At 43.3% G+C, this 17,632-nt stretch overlaps 1 protein-coding gene across 1 annotated transcript; it reads left to right on the top strand.

Annotated features, from left to right (window-relative positions):
* The first annotated feature begins 1,815 nt into the window (after positions 1 to 1,815).
* LOC106745908 lies at positions 1,816 to 17,413 on the top strand. Its single transcript, XM_014621910.1, has 13 exons — positions 1,816 to 2,019; positions 4,546 to 4,668; positions 4,970 to 5,121; positions 6,856 to 6,922; positions 7,705 to 7,958; positions 8,918 to 11,095; positions 12,380 to 12,482; positions 13,596 to 14,064; positions 14,776 to 15,111; positions 15,369 to 15,427; positions 16,147 to 16,319; positions 16,536 to 16,698; positions 17,077 to 17,413. The coding sequence occupies exons 2-13, from the start codon at positions 4,570 to 4,572 to the stop codon at positions 17,131 to 17,133; spliced, it is 4,110 nt and encodes a 1,369-aa protein (XP_014477396.1). The 5' UTR covers positions 1,816 to 2,019; positions 4,546 to 4,569; the 3' UTR covers positions 17,134 to 17,413.
* Positions 17,414 to 17,632: the final 219 nt, after the last annotated feature.

The following is a 17,632-nucleotide window of genomic DNA, read 5'->3' as shown; positions in this document are numbered from 1 at the left end:
TTCTTGCCACTAAGATGCCGGTATCTACAGATATATCTAATTTATCTAATGTCGCTAGCAATACTAGGGAAACGTCGGACCTATGTTTCTAGGACCATGCGCGTATTATGAATGGACTCGGTGTTTAATATACAATATCGCGAATGAAATAAAATCAATGTTGGTATTGTCGCGTATTGTATGTCGCAAGAATTAAGAGATGTTGCAATTCATAACATGAGCTCCTTACGAATTTATAACTATTTAAATTCCATAAAATATACTCTGATTATAATACATATCATTTATATATCATTGCTCTCTACGAATTTATAACTGTACAAATTCGACAAAATATTCTCTGACTGTAATATATATCATTTATATATTCAATTTATATATCATTTATACATCGTTTATATATTTAATTTATATATCATTTATATATTCCAATATTCTTATTATTTCTCATCGTCAAATTAAACGCTCGTGCTTCACTGCGAGGTAGACCACAAAGAAGAAAACAATTCGACGATGTGGAAGGTCATTTTAGCGACACGGTAAATATTTACTCCACTTAGAATCTGTTCAAGATCTAAATTCGCCGCTAGGCGAAAGCAGCTGACTGCCGTTTTAGAAATTAAGACCCAGATCGCATACTGCGCGCCTTGACTCTACTCCAGTAAACTAATAGTAATATTACATCAATGTTATAATCTCTTTCTCAATGTAAGCGCAATATAATATATTTATATATCCCCAGTAAACACCAACTAATAGTAATATAACTTCAATATTATAATTTCCCACTTAACAATGTAAATGCAACATAACGTGTGTGTTACGTAACATTTACATTATTGAGTAAGAAATTATAACATTGATGTTATGTTATTGTTGGTTGGTGGTTGCCGGGTTGTATGTAACAGTTGAATTATTAGTGAGGGAAATTGTAACATTCATGCAATATTACTGTTATTAATGTTTACTCAATATCCCTCCAACTCTTGAGGATTGCGTATTCATATGCAAAATGAAATACAGTTATTTTCATGACGTTGCCGACATTTTTAATTTCATTGTAAACTGATCGTATATGTTAATCCAGTGTGTTGAATTATATTGATATATTTATAATTATATGTATATGATAATATTTATATAATTATGTTTATAATATATTTATTTGCCGTATCTTTTGTCACTTAATCACGAGTTAAGCTTTCGCACAATGAATGGTAACCAATTCGGCAGTCAACACATTTTTAGTTCTTTATGATCCGATATCGAGTTTACTTCCATTATAATTGATTCTCTGTAAACCAACTTTGCATTCATTTTAATACTATACTCAGTGTATTCAATGAAATAAATATATTACTGTAAACATGTCTTTGCGTTAATGAAATATTATATACATATTGAAACAAACGTAAACTATACGATATCGTCGCGAGGTAAATGAATTTTCATGGATCGGCCGGGAAGAAAAATTGAAAAATAATTCAGAGTACACTCGGCGTAAATGAATTAAACGTGCCACGCACGTGGCTGCGCGTGGCGTGAAATTACTTTCGAACCGAAAGCGAAGAATCCTCGAATCATCGGTTTCAGATCGTTCGCCGTTCAGAAGCGGTCGATCCGCCGCGAATTCGCCGACGGGGCGGAGGCGGGCGTACGTTAACCGGAAATCGAGGCTCAAATCCAATATAGATCGATCAGTAAATAGATTGTGAGCCGGCACCGAGCGTCACTGGCTCGCGCTCGTAGTATTTGCAGCCAGCAAGCCCACGGATTTGCCTTCTGGCAAAGCTTAACGTGACACCGTTTCGGCCGCATTGCGCCGGGCAACGGCCGGCCGGGCTCGTCCGCTTATTCCGCGTCGTTTGACCACCGATTCCAGCCGTTTCTCGCGCCCACCAACGGCGAATGCAGTGAGTCCTTGGCCGCGTGTCTGCACACCACCCCCGTGCACCCTTCTCTGCGACACGCGCCCCCGACTCACTTGGAAGCCTCGCTAAACTACCACCCGGCCCGCCGGCAAGTAATACCGCAAACACCAAGCGAGCCTATCTACCACCATCGGCCACCCACCCTCCTCGTACAGGGACACTCTCTGTATACTCTCATTTCGACGGTTGGGGGGTTGTTCGACGCGTGACACGGTGGATAAATATAAACGTTATTCGTACGACACGGAAGAAAAAGAAGTTTGGTCGAATTCACCGGACGGTGAACGAAGCGAACGTGTTTTGGTGGAAGGGGAACAGAATTTCTGGACGTTGTGAGAATCAAATTTCGGATCGCAAGAACCAAACATTCTCTTTCCTTCGGCCGTGCGTTCAGTTTGTTCACTGTGAACATAAATTCCACCCAATTTATTGTCAACTACATTTATTGTCCACTTAATTTGGCGATTAAAATTCCTGCGTCACATTGTTGATCCGACTTGATTCTTATTCCATTTAGGTCGACTGCAGTTTGCGTGAGAAAATTTACATAAATCTGAGACGTAGTTCTTTTCGCTCAATTTTTTCACTCAATGCAGTGGGAAAGGAACAATGTGTGATTCCTTTCCCGTTCTGTTCTTCTCACAACAAATACATAAACGAAACGCATAGCCAACGCATGACCCTTGGGCCAACTTGACCCTGTCACCCCTACATTGCGCGAATTCATGGGCTGACTAAGAGGGAGAGTTCGTGTCGATCGTCGTCGGTGACGATTCTTTGCATGAGCGAATTTCTATTAGCGAAACAAGAGAAGGGAGAAACGATTTAGTTTACCTCGCGCAAACTATAAATTCTATGTGTGTATGTGTATGTGTGTATATGTGTGTGTGTGTGTGTGTGTGTGTAAATACAATCGATCGACACAGAGCCACGGAAGTTTTACACGATAATCGGTGGAGGCATTCGTCGTTTATTTCGTCGTGTATAAATGGTAGATTGATTTCGGAAGAAATCCAATAGCCCAAAGTCACGGACGAAATCGCGATCGAAAATTCGCGTTTCCGATCGGAATCATACGTAGTTCCGTGATGGTTCCTCGCGGGAATTGCGACCGATACAGTTTCGGTGGGTTTCGAGTCTCAATGCTGCAACAGTTCCGACGGAAAGTTACAACAGAGTTTTCGATCCGGGCGCGGAATTTACGGACGAATCATTTCGATCACGTTCTGATCGAGTAAAGAAGCGGAGTTAACATGTCGATTGCAGCAGTGACATTAGAGAACACTTCCGATATTATTTTCAAGTTAAAATGTTATTATTTGGATGTGTCAATTAATTATATTTATTATTCAGAAAAATCTCGCGAAATATCAAACTTGTACAAATTAACTCGTAGTTAACGGAACGGAGAATTCTTTTCACATTCCAGTTGCGAGATATCTCGTCCATGATAGAAACTTCGTGCAATTTTTGAGCAGGCAGTTTATTAACTTTTGTCTAGTAACTAAGGAGTAAAACTATTTGGGATCGCAATCAAGATTTCCCAAACACTTTTTCTTGCAGTTATTGCATAGAAAAAAAGTTATTCAATTGATTAATAAGCAAACTTGTTACTCACGAAATAGGTAGTTTTGCTTTAGAAATACCGTCGAATAAAACTTTGTTCGAGTTCTCGTCTACTTCCTACGCAGTATTGTTACAACTAATGAGAATATATTAATACTGGACAGTAACTAATGGTTGTCTGGGAAAGCACACATTTCTACAGGTATTTCTACCGGCATTTGGCAGTCAATGCGTCAATTTATTTTAGAAACTCACAAACACATCTCGAAAGGTACGCATTACATTCGTAATATGAACCTCGCCTGTTTCTTATTTCCTGCGATGTCGGTCGGCGTTATGATAAAACCGTACGCGAATATTATTCTAACGACGACGTTTGATTTCACCTCACCTTGCATGCCGATTAAAGTTCACCCGAATCCTATCTGTGATTTATGATTGCGTTTATTTATAAACGTTGGCAGCTCGCGCAACTGCGAGAATCGTTGACCTCTCTCTCTCTCTCTCTAAATCGTGCATATCTTCATGATTCGTTATTCGACGATATATGTCTTTTACCGCTGCATTCGTAAACAACATCAAAATAGCGCTGGAAATTAGAAAAAATCCCGTATCCGCCATCCGTGTTGTCAGATTGCGTTGCCAATATCCCGTTTTATCTCAAAATACCACGTAATTTCACGTAGCTGAAATTTTAGGCATTTAGACTCCACCGAGTGGAAATACATTTGCAACAAGTTATTAAATTTACAACAATAATGTCTAATAACTTCAAGTACGGTCGATTTACTCACTTATAAAGATTACGACAAAATTTGAGAGAGTTGTTAATACCTGATAATACTTGTTTCGCCAATCGATTATATTAATTGCAGTTTCGACTCAATTGATATCGAAATGTAATTTTTTTAATCGGTTAATTTTTCATCTCTTTCAATTTTATACTTATTTTTTGTATCCCGTTTATTCACCGACTGATTTTGTAATAGCGTATGAATTTGAGGAAAGTATTATACGTAACATCAAGATCCACCGGATGTGATTTCAGACTTCACCTCAGATGTAGAGCGACATGGCAATCAGCATAAAATTCACAAAATTCGACAACACGCCATGGGGCTTTCGACTAGCGGGTGGCAGCGATTTCCCACAGCCGCTTGCCGCTATCAGAGTGAGTTATCTTATTTATTAACAATTATCAAAATGCTGACGAAAACGATTAAAATCGTAGTTATGATAAAAATGTAATAGTTTTTACGTATCAAACATTGAATAATTTTATCGATCAATGCGAGTTTAGTTTTACTTACGTTATTAACACTTTCTCATTGTATCTTCGGGCTAAGATAACAAGTAAATTGCTTTAGAAATACCCTACTACCCCAACAAATAAATAGAATCGGAGAAAAATCGTGGTATATTATTAGGATTTCTGAGAAGATGAGAACATAAAATATAGAAATAATCTACAGGTCACGGAGGGCAGCCTAGCCGAATGCATGGGTTTAAAGGTCGGCGATGTTGTAGTAAGATTAAACGATCAGCCGATCAGCTGCCTAACTCACGGACAAGCGCATGAGGCGCTCTTGCATGCTGGCAACAACTTCGTCTTGGGTGTGCAAAGGTAAGGTGTGCAAATTGGAATGCGTCTGCTTCCCTTGAGGGTTGTTAACCATAAAAATCACAAGAATTGGAGTACTTTTAATTTTTTCAACATAATCATTGAAAATTTTTTTGGTGCTAAAAGACAAAGCACATATGAGCGTTATATAAAAATGCGAATTCCGTTTTCAAACAATTGCATCTTCAAAATTAAAAATATCAAACAAGAGTACGCGGACGCGTTACTTAATGCCATCCCATATCTTTATTAATTCTTTTCTTGTATCAGTCAAGACAAAACCACATGTTGCGTAAAATTTACGTACAAATTTGTTCACATATTAATTCTTAACCAGGGAATAATCACTCGGGATCGTTTAGATCACAATTAAAAGTCGCTTGTTAACAAAATATAGCACATTATCGATTACTCTATGATTTATTATTATAATTTATTATTACGATTTATTATTATATTTACATTTATATTTATTTATACGATTTATTATTATTTAAGAATATTATATAGATGTATTCGCTACTTTTTGAAAAAAAATGAGGAGAAACCAAGAAAATATTTAAAAAAACAGAAGATGCACGTCAAGTGTTCGCGGTCATTTACATGAAGAAAAGGTGAATATTCCCGGATTAAATACAATTAGCCATCGAATGTTTTCGTAAGAAAATTACTTAGGTCCAAAGTATATCGTAGCAAAAAATAAGACGCAGTAAATGTGAAGTGAAATTAAAACGAATGAATGACATGCAGAGAACATCTATTAATCTTCCTCTATTAATAGAATACAGCTTGATTAACGGAACTCATGCATAACACGACAGTTATTCGAATGACACTTCTGAAGTCGATCGACTGAGGTATGAATTAAGACTGAAGGAAGACAAATTGCTAGAAGGCGAACGGCTCTTAATCTTCGATTATTAATAGAATGCCGATTGATTGGCGAAACTCATACAACGGTTGACGCGAATGACAGTTCTATTTTCGGCCGAACGATCGAAACGCATTGCTAGCTAGCTATCCCATCGTTGCGCGTCTTCGTCACGAAAGGCGCGTTTTTCGCGATGGGAAGACGCACAACGCGTGAACTGGCCCCGGACGGAAATGCGGACGAACCGGCTCGTGGTGTCCGATTTGACGATCGTGCGTCACGATCTCGCCGTGTCCTGACGCGGATTCAGTTTCGGCGTAATACAGCCGAAGGTTGCCATCGTATTTAATGAGCCGACCGCGGCTCGCGCGCGTCATTCATCGCCGGGCATATAGTCGATAATAACGCGAGGGCGACGGAGGGGAGGAGGTAAGAATATCCAACGTCGAGCCGTATGAGCTACGTATGTGGCAATGTATTGCGAAAACTTATAAATAGGTGACCCAGAATCAGATTCTGTTTATCATTGGTCGGCGATTTTATCGCTGTGGGCCGTTTCTCCCCCGTTGCAGGCCCCGTTTTTCCTCTCGTCTCTCTTTTGTCTCTTTCTCTCCCTCGCTACCTCCCTCTCTTTCTCGTGCATTCGGCCGCGGCGGAGCGCCGTTTCGCGCGTCCTAAAAGCAAATCGTCGAAATCACGCGCTCGGTGCAGCCGCGTCCGCGCATAATTCGAGCAGCCGAGAGTGCATAATTTGAGAGCCGAGCCGGTCGGCGCATCCGCAGCCGCCGCCGCCGCCGCAGCCAGCCGCGTACTCGTGCCGGAGAAAGTCCTATTTTCTTCTTGGTCGCTGTGTGTTGCTTGCGCAGAGAGGAAGAGGCACGAAAGGCCGCCGAGGCGATATCAGAAGAGAACATCGTTCCATATAAGATCGCCGTGAGTATTCGCCACGACGCAAGGTAAACAGCATACCTGATATATTCTCTTCATCGCTGGCCGGATTACCTTTTCGCGACTTTTTCGCGACTTACCAGCCGCGACGCGCGGATTTTCTCCTCAACCCTCGCGCGCACCCCTTCGAGCCCGGGGGTTTTCCGCCAACGTTCGCTCCGAGAGGGAGATTATTATTATTTTTCTCGCTCTGAAAAGCTCACTTATTTATTGATTTATTCAACGGGGAATAGAGTTGTACTTTTGTTTCTTGCGGGAAAAGGAAATGAAAAACAAAAGTGACCGAACATTCTTTCTCACATCACGAAGCGAGACGTAATTGATTTCTTAATCATCGGTGACTTAATTGATTCAATTCAAGCCTCGCTTGATTTTTGATATCGTTGTTTTCTTTGTTTCGAAGAGCAAAAGGATTTAGAACGTTCGGTTTGGATCCATCTGTTTTGAGATGCTCCCTCTTTTTATGATGATAATGAGTAAACTCGGGAGGTTTATTAAGTCACACTAAAATAATGAAAATTGCCTCGACCAGTCGTCGTTGATCCGCAACGACAATCAGACGGGTCAAGAACACGACCGGCGATTCCTCGTAATTGTGATCGATTCATCGTGATACATTTAGGAGCGATAGGGATCCCTTTTTGCTCCGCGAGATGAAATTCTGTCCTCCGTTGGTGGAAATCTTTGAACTTAAATTTGCATGACACTTAGAGAAATACGGTACCAGAGAAAGTGGCGGCGATGATGACGCCGGGCCCGCTTATTAGCTTGCAGACTTACCGCCGCTCTTCCCAGAACAGATCTTGAAGGAGGAGACAGTGATCGAGCGATACGAAGAGGAGACCGTCGAGCAAGCAGCGTCCGCCGAAGACGAGGTCAGGCGAGAGGGAGAGAAGCTCGCGGAGGAGAAACCGGTGGACGCCGACAGTGAAATCGTGCCGAACAAAAATCTCACGGATGACGAGATCGCGCAGCTGATCCTAGAGGAGGAGGAGCTTCTGTCCGATCAAGGATTATTGGGGTACATTTTCACGATCGCCTCGATTCGTCACCGTCGGTGAAATTGCATGCCGGTCATTATCAGTACATACTTTCCCCTTTCGGCGTCTTTCTAATTTACGAAATCCGCGGCGAGGATTTTACCGGCGATCAATCAGTCGCGCCCCAGATATCATTTGGCGTCTCCGGCGAGCTCGGACACACGCTTTGAGGATTCTGAAAGTATTTTCAGAAGAACGACAGATCTTACGTTAAATTAAAACATTCAGAAACCATACGATTAATTCAAAACTGATACTCAGAGTCAGATCTGTGAATTTGTGAATTATTTTCCTTTACACCTTGGAAATTTTATCTCACACTAACTTTTAAATACATAAACTTTTGAACACGGTTGACACTCTCTAAATTTCTTCCGATGAAATCTGACACTGGAAACGAGTAACAATTCACTCGAAGTGACAGCGAAAATGCCGTCGTTTTAAGTCACAAGAGTGTGTATGTTTAACTCGAGCTTATAGTGGATTCTTAATCCGTACGAGTGGGTGTTTTCGTGAATCAGAGTGAATCTGTTACTGGGACGGATGTGGAGCACGTCAGATTCAATTCCGAGTGAAGGTATTTGATCGGTGATTCAGAGCGGTAGGATTTGTCCTGCATGAACGAGAAGTCATTTGAATTCGAGCACCTCGGCTGCTATTCCGCTTTTTAAATGAATTAATAGATTAAATAAACAAGGCTCTGTTAAAATTTAAGCTCGTCAATATTGAGCCATGAAAAAATCCAGGCACAGTAGACGCGGTGCAATAATAAAATAAACGAAATTGTTGAAAGAACTTTTGAATGAAATTTCACTTCAGGAAATTCAGAGAATATGTAAAGCCAGTCCTATACCTCCATCATTCTCCGTTACAACTCCGGACAATCTTGAACAATCACAAGTAACGATTCTACTTTTTGCACGCTCCACGTAATCGACAGGGTGAACTTCAAGAAGCTACGTCCGCGTGCCCCAGCCTTAAAGGGCTCCAAGGTCTTAGAAGAGCTGCAGCACATTGCGACAGCCGAGCCCGAGCTGGTGCAAGAATTGAAACGCACCTCGACCTTCCTGCAGAGGCCGCAGCGACCGGTGCCGAAGCCGAAAAGTCAGCCGGACGGGGACGACGGTGAAACCTACAGAGTCGTGATCAAGAAGCAGGATAAGAAGACAGTGATCGCGCGTCTCGTGGAGAAGGGCTTGCTGCCGCCGGGAACGGAAATTCCCAGGACACCTGAGCCGCCGTACGAGGTAAAAATGCATGAAATGAAGAACAACCTCGAGGAAGATTCTCTCGAGTCGAGCCCGAATCCCATGCGTTCTACCTTGCCCTACGACACCGCCGAGGACTCGTTGTCCTCGCGTTCCCCGGAACCTGACGACACTCTTTCCCTCGAGGCTCCGCCCATAAGTGCTATGTCTCACATCTACGATTCGAAGTCCCTCGGGACGCGATCGAGTTCTCATCGAGCATCCGTCAATAAGTTTCCCAAGAAGAGCCGCCTCGTCGTCTCGAGGCGCACTAGGATGAAGGGAAAGTACCTGGCGACGTATTTGAGCCGTGAAAGCACCCGTTTGATGTCCCTGCTGACGACGTTGTTCCACTTCCTGCGGAAACGCGACGCCTCGGAGCCGAACAAAACGTTGGAGGTTCACAAACGACGGTTGAGCTTGAAGGGCCGCTACCTAGAGCACGTGCTTCAGAAGAACGTCACTCCCGTTCTCCAACGTTTGACGAGCGATTCAAGTGTTCTCTATGTTGAACCCGAGTGGCGCGAAGGAGATCCATCATTGCGAGAGAGTCTCCCCATCATCGTCGATGCCTCTGACAACGAAGAAAAGACCGACGAAGGTGCCTGCAACATTCTCGAGTACGACGGCGGCCCAGTCTCGTCCGAAGAAGGCTCCTATGAAGATCTCAGCTCGTCCCAAGTGACAGACCAGGTCCCCGAAGAGGAAGGCTCGCTCTCGAAACTCCTGCAGTCGACCGAGAACTATATCTCCACCGAGGTTTTCCATCGCGGTAGCAGAAGACTCTCCAAGCCTCGCAAGTCTATCGTCGACACCACCGAGGATGCCGTTCCCAAGGAAGACGATTCCCTCTCCAAGATGCTGAAGTCCACCGAGGATTACCTCTCCACCGAGGTCTTCCATCGTGGCAGCAGGAGACTCTCCAAGCCTCGCAAGTCTATCGTCGACACCACCGAGGATGCCGTTCCCAAGGAAGACGATTCCCTCTCCAAGATGCTGAAGTCCACCGAGGATTACCTCTCCACCGAGGTCTTCCATCGTGGCAGCAGGAGACTCTCCAAGCCTCGCAAGTCTATCGTCGACACCACCGAGGATGCCGTTCCCAAGGAAGACGATTCCCTCTCCAAGATGTTGAAGTCCACCGAGGATTATCTCTCCACCGAGGTCTTCCATCGTGGCAGCAGGAGACTCTCCAAGCCCCGCAAGTCTATCGTGGACATCCCCGAGGATGTCGTTCCCAAGGAAGACGACTCCCTCTCCAAGATGCTGAAGTCCACCGAAGATTATATCTCCACCGAGGTCTTCCATCGTGGCAGCAGGAGACTCTCCAAGCCCCGCAAGTCTATCGTGGACATCCCCGAGGATGTCGTTCCCAAGGAAGATGACTCCCTCTCTAAGATGCTGAAGTCCACCGAGGATTATATCTCCACCGAGGTCTTCCATCGTGGCAGCAGAAGACTCTCCAGGCGGCTGTCCAAAGATGCGGGAATGGAGAATGGCGCACTGTCGGACCTCCTTCGTTCGACCGGCGACTACGTCTCCAGCGAAGTGTTCCATCGCAAGAGCAGAAGGTTGTCGAGGTCCTCCAAGAAGGACATCCCGTTCACCGGACCGATCTGGTGGGGAGGACTGAAGAATATGTGCCTGAGCCTGCCTTGGTTCTCGCTCAGGGTCACCGAGGACAGCGCGGAAGACGAGGAGATCTGCTCGGAGAAGTTTGATCCGGAGCTCGATCACGAAAATCGCAGGCTGTCGTTCGTGCCGACGATCCTCTATCAGGGTCTCACCAATCGCATCGGCGTCGACTTCACGAGGCTGGTGGCTTACGCCTTCGTGCCATGCACTTCGATCGTTCTTCTTTACTTGTACAAGTAGTCATCTACCCTGTCGACGACGTCGATTTCGACACGAATCAGCCGGCTCAGCGATCACGGCCGACTTGGAACGAACAGTTGCCGGCAAAATGAGTCGTTAGTCTGCCACTTTGGAGTTTTACGATGTCTGAGACCGCGGTTATATTCAGGTCGAAACGGAACGTCTTGGATCTTAGTCGATGCGCCAGTTCTTTATATATTATATCGCAATTTTAACATGTACAGCGGTGGGCAGAAAGGTTGCGACACTTTTCTTGGATAAGCTTTGGAACACATCCCGTGTCTAATAGGAAAATTTATTTTTTAGTTATTTTCAAGAGATATATTTTCTTATTAGACGCGAGACGCGTTGCGAAATTAATAGAAGGAAAAATGCGTAACAATCTTTTTGCCTACTTCTGTACGCTGACTGGGGAAATAGCCTTAACGTGCAATGTAACCAGGATCTTTTAACCATACGCATCATTGATTCATTATTCACTGATTATTTAAAGTAAATTTTAATATTAAACAGCGAACGTGTATGGTAAGTCATAAAAAAGTTGCAATATGTTTGTTTTTCGATGAGTTCCGCGACGCGTCTCGCACCCAGGAAAATGTTATTCTTGAGAATTACTAAAAAATACATTTCCCTATTGATTCCAAAACTTATAGAGAAAAATGTCGCAACCTTTTTGTGACCGACCATACGGTTATATGAGATAAATTCAAAAGCCTTTTCTCATAACAAATGAACAAACGCTCGTATGAATCAAGCATTCTTCAAGTGGAGATATGCAAACGTGAAATGCATACTTATTCTATGATAAAAGATTTCTATATCAACGTGTGGTAAAATACTAATAAAGCTAATAAAATAGTACTAGCACTTTATATATACTAGTACTTTATATATACTTCAATATATTGCCTGTTAAAGCTATTCTGACGGTTGGCACACGTATGTATCACTTATTACCCGTACATCATCCATTAACGTGTACAAAAGTGTCTCGTGTGTACGCGCGAACTTTACCCTCGTAAGTGTAACCACGTGTAGCATGTTCTCTGTTTCTTCGTTACCAGAGTGAATTACCAGAGTGACTTTGTCGTCCTGCGACGATAGTCTGCGCACGAAGACCGATCCGAAAATATAATTAACTCCTACATTCTGACCCCTCTGCAATTATGTGAAAATGTGATTAAAGGTACTAAATCATTAAGTTGTTGAGACCGATTATTTGTACTCGATCCTCTTTTTTATATATGTTCATATATTATTATATTTACGATTTAACGATAATTCGGTACAGTGACCACTTTAAGTGTGGACTATTCAGTTTTGTCGAAGAGACAGAACGGAAGAATTGTGTGTACGTGTGTCGGCGATTTCGGTTCCGGAAAGGTAAGTACACACGTTTGATGTTGGGAGAACGCGCGATCTTCGTTCGCTTTTTAATGATTCGAAGCGGACGATTGGCAAGTTTCTCGCCGCACTTTACGCTTTTTCTTTTTCCGTTCATTGAATGTGACGTTATATTACGAAATACTTTATAAAGTCATGTGTCAACGAATATAAATGTATGCTAAGTAATCATATTAGATTAGTCGGCCGCGTGTGATTTATGTCGCGTGGATAGAAAGTCACGAAAAAAACCGGCACGGTACGTGCCAATGCGCGACCTGGCAGACACTAATAATGTGTAATTCCATGTTAACTTCACGTAACCCAAGCTATAACACGTGTGGTCAATTCCTTCGTATGCAGCCCGACGGAAGAATGCGTGATAAGTTCCCTCGCACGGATTATTGCATGAATGCGCCTTACGAATGCGTCTGTGCTTCATTGCCATACTGACACTTTCCGCGTACACGTCGTTGTCCAAGTACGTACGAAACAAACGCGACAAATGAGAGGATATATGTTGGACACGGCGATGATCGACAGCAATTGAGAATACAATTGATGGAAAGTTATCCAAAATGACAATCGTTTAAAATCTTTAACAGGCTAAAGATTGCACCGTAAGTCGAGGAAACAGCTTCCACGTGTCGTGATTGCCGTTCACCAAAATCTACAGAATATTTCTGGCTCTTCCGAAAAATTGAAACTTTCTTTCATCGTGTTTTCTGATAACACGGGAATAAACTGTCAGTGGAGAGTTGATCTCTTTCTAAGAAACATTATACGCAGTAAATTCTTTCATAGTAGACTTATCAGTTTTTCTAAAACATAAATAGCACGAATGAGACGGAAGGAATGATAGATTAAGGCGGAAAAGAGAGAACGTCGATGTGCTCTCCCCGATTGTGAAATTCTGTGGTAATTTTTACTACAAAATTCTCTCTGCGCGCGAAATAATCTGAGTAAAAAGTCTCATGGGTGTCTGGTTTCGGTTTTCTCGTAGTTAAACTCGCTTTCGCACGTTTTGGGACATTTCGTCGAAGTTTTTCGCAAAACTTCCCCTACGCTTTTCCGCGGCAGCGAAATGAAACTTCCGCGTCTCTTCTGATTTAGACCGGCGCGCCGACCACACCGGAACCCACGTGCAAAGCGGAACGGGAAGCAAAACCCGACTCTCGTCCGGCGTCGAAGGCAGAGGGAGAGGAGAAGAGCGAGCTTGACGAGAGAAAAACGGACGAGAGGTCCGGGAGCGGGTACAACGAAGAGGAAGATCACGGGTCTGGTGCATCCGCTCAGGACGAGACCGCCGTCGAGGAGGACTCGAGCGTCTCCGAGAGGCAGGCGACGGCCGAGACGGCGATCGACAGCGAGAAAATCAAGGAGCTGGTGACCACCGAGATCAATCTCGAGAAGCAGCTGGAGAACGTGCAGCGGCAGTTGCTCGCTCTGAAGCGGCTACCGAGCGAGATCGAGAATCACCTGAGGATCGTGTCCGAGCAACTGCACGCGATCATGGAGCTGAGCGGCGTACGATCCCTTGGCAACGGAAGCAACGGCCAGCAACGCCGCGATGACTCGTCAGGTGACCGAGATTCGTCGTAGTCGAAATAGCCAACGCCGGGGGGTGGACCTTGACGAACATCTCTCTCTCTCTCTCTCTTAGTGGGGACCGGCATATTTTCGAGTTTCATCGTTACGCGATTCTGAACGGCTGCCAATTTGCACGCACGCGCGCGTGGGCAAGTCGGTCTCCCACAGGCTGAGATTAAATTCCTCGGCTATAATCGACGAGCCGAGATCGCGAAGAATATTCGCGACTGACGTCGTGGCGGAGAGCGAGAGTCTAGTTTCCGAACACGAAAAAATTCAGAGATAATAATAATAATAATAATAATAATAATGCAAGGATCTGGGAGAATTTTTGTTAATTTTGTTCTGATGCAACTGTTAATTGCTTTTGCTCCGCTTTTTTTATGTACATAAATATTCTCTTTCGATATTATTTTTTTAATGATAAGTCGGGACATTTAATACAGAAATAATCACAGATACGTTTTTAATTTGGTTAGGGTTATTTTTAATTTTCACCGAATCATTACTCTTGACATTTCACATAACTGCCTCTTCCTTTTGTAAAAATTGCAACCTCATTTATATTCAATCTACGTTAAATGAGTGAAAAAATGCTATACAAGTTAGATTAAAATTTATACAGTAGATTCTGAGTTAGAATGTTCTGAGATTCTGAGATATTTTCCTCCTCGTATAATCTCTCGACGTCCGTTTCATTCAGAAGAAGATAACGCGCGACGAAGGGCGAACGACGAAGAGCGGAAGGAGCAGGAAGAGGACACCGACGAGGCGGACGAAGAATTTACGGAGACTTACGACTACATCGAGGAAATTGCATGCTTGGAGCGGAAGACGTCGTCGAGGTCAACGCCGCAAGTGATCGAGCCCAGCGACGACGAGGGGGAAATGGAGGATGAGGAGGAGGAGGCCGAGACGAAGGAAATGGACGGGATGATTTCTGTGAAGAGCGAGGACGAAGAGGGAAGTAGAGTAAAGAAATTCATCGTCTCTTACGAGACCAAGCTGTTGAAGTCGCCGAGCCCGGCACCGTCGCACGGTAAATGTCAACGTTACTTTACGTTTATACATCGACCCTTGACCCCCCGTCGGCCTTGAAATATTCTCGACTGCGGTAATTGTCCCCCGGATAACCGAGCGACCGAGGTATATATAATACTAGGAGCTCGCGTCGTAACATATCGCGATAGAATTTCGCGATGTCGAAATTCCGGCAAATTTTCCACCGCATTTTCTTCGCGTCTTCGCGGACGCGAAATGTCGAATATTGTGAAATGTAATGACACTGTATTATAGGTAGTATCGAACCAGATCCTAAACTATCACCGAAAGATCAAGTAATACAGGAACTGCAGGTACCCGGAATGATACGGCGTCTTGTGTTCCACCTGGAATGAAATAACTATCATTGTCTCGTATCACCTCCTTGTTTATGTTACGTGTACCCGGAAATGACGGAAGACGTAATCGGATTTCTGCAGCTGTATCACCGAAGCCTTGTCTAAGTGTTTAGAAGTTTCTTTGTTCCGCACTTGCGATTGTTCTTTGCCCTCTTTGGTTACTGGTAATCAGGTTTGACGTTGCAAATTTATCCGTCCGTCTTCGAAATTGCGTGTCAAGAGTACCTTCTTTCAATTAGTAGGGATTTCTCCCATCAAATGTTGACTTTTGCCACCTTGTATATGTTATCCTGATACACTGAGATACTTATTTAGTTGACTCAAAGAAAGTCCTTGTTCGGGCATGAGCAAACAAATATTTTGATTATAAGAACCAAAGTTTGGTTTAAGGAATTCAGAGAACCGAACTTTTGGTCCACGCAACCAAAATATTTGCCCAAACAAGAATTCTATTTGAGAATTTACTTAATTCAACTAAATGGGTTTCTCAGTGTAGTTATTATTAAAATTTACTTTGCGAATTTCTTTATGTCGTTCCACTATCTTAAATCGACCCTTAGTTATGCCGAGGGAATCCACACCGCTCGTGAATTCTGTAAATTTCGCACCCGATGCATGGCGAGAGATCGAACGCAAAGAAAGTAGTTATTAAAACGTCGCGATTTACATTTTAGCAAAAAATGAGCAAGAAAGGCCGAAAGCAGCCGCAAGATCTCTGGCCCCAGGCTAAGCAGCTCGAACTTACGCGCGGCCGTAGATGGAGATGCCCGAATGACTTCTTCAACGACGAAATGATTGCGGAAGTATTATCCTCGCAGGCGGAAGTTATTCGCGGCAGAGCGTTGGGGTAAGAACGAATTTTGCGATTCCGAGCCAAAAAGATTCTCGAACCTAACACAACGATCCTGCGCCACCGTGTAAGAATCACAAAAATACTGATCGTGGATCACGAGAGTTTAATATTATACAAATTCGTTCGTCAAAATACGTCAGAATTCTCGCGGAATCCCTCGTTATGAAGGAATTTCACGAGTTGAATTAATTGAATCGATCGATTGCGTAGAGTGAACTTCAAGAAATACGAGAAAACGAACTTGCCGAACTTCGACCACCTGATGAACTCGAGCGTCTACAAGATGATTCATAAAATGGAGCGAGAACCAAAAAAGGGCATACCTGCTAGACCAGCTAAAGTCAACGCGGCGGAGGATATAATGGAGAGGGTTGTAAGCGTCTCTTGGTTAGCTTTCGTAGTTTGTCGAATCTAAATCTTAATCGTCTCGTTAAAATGAGGACGATGATAACTAATCGCTAAAATCGTCGAAACTTTCTCCTCCCTCCAAAACATCCGCTCTTAAGCATTTTTTTAATTGTTTAAGAAAACTTTACACTCTAGGAACTATAAAAAAACGCTCAAATCACTTGGAAACTAAGTAACTTAACACTTAAGAAAATCGTTACCGTTGGTTAAGTCTTACGATCAAATGATGGGGAAAGAAGATTTTATTTTTCTAATCAACGAAAGTTAATGGCAAAAATTTATAATTGAGAGAAATTTGTAGATTACCTCGGTAATTAACTTTTCAACGGAAACATTGTTTCAGAAATCACCGGCGTTGAGCGTTGTAGATGACAGGAGCACTCGAAGTGTCAGTCACTGATGCAACTGCGATCACAGATGATCACAATGTGTAACGTCACAGTTACACGCGTGATATCCACGTGTGTGAACGATTTGGGGAAACGGCGAATATATACGATCACCTGGCATACCGATTGCGTCTGAAGAATATTATCATCGTACGATCGTCGAATTTGTGGTTGTAATAATTTGAAGCACGTATGCGCGCGTGTATGTGTGTATTCAAAATGAAGAAATTTTCCCGGCGGCACATTGCGCACATCAATAAAGCACACCTTATGATAAGACATGAGAAATCATATTTTTCGCATGAAGGTCAGTCTGAACTAAAGCGAATATCGGCGTTATATCGGACATCCCAAAACTATCGCACGATACTTTGCACCCACATATTCGTACAATATTGCACCAAATATTGTACCCCCAATACGGACATCGCATTATTCAAATGTTCGCAGAGTACAACTTGATCCCCTCGATCTTTTGTGAATGTTGAAGTATAGCACGGCGTCAGTGAA

The sequence above is a fragment of the Dinoponera quadriceps genome, unplaced genomic scaffold, assembly GCF_001313825.1.
Source record: "Dinoponera quadriceps isolate SergipeBrazil2010 unplaced genomic scaffold, ASM131382v1 scaffold1872, whole genome shotgun sequence".
NCBI lineage: Eukaryota > Metazoa > Arthropoda > Insecta > Hymenoptera > Formicidae > Dinoponera > Dinoponera quadriceps.
Note: the sequence above shows the minus strand (reverse complement) of the source record. Positions and strands in the feature narration are given on the sequence as shown.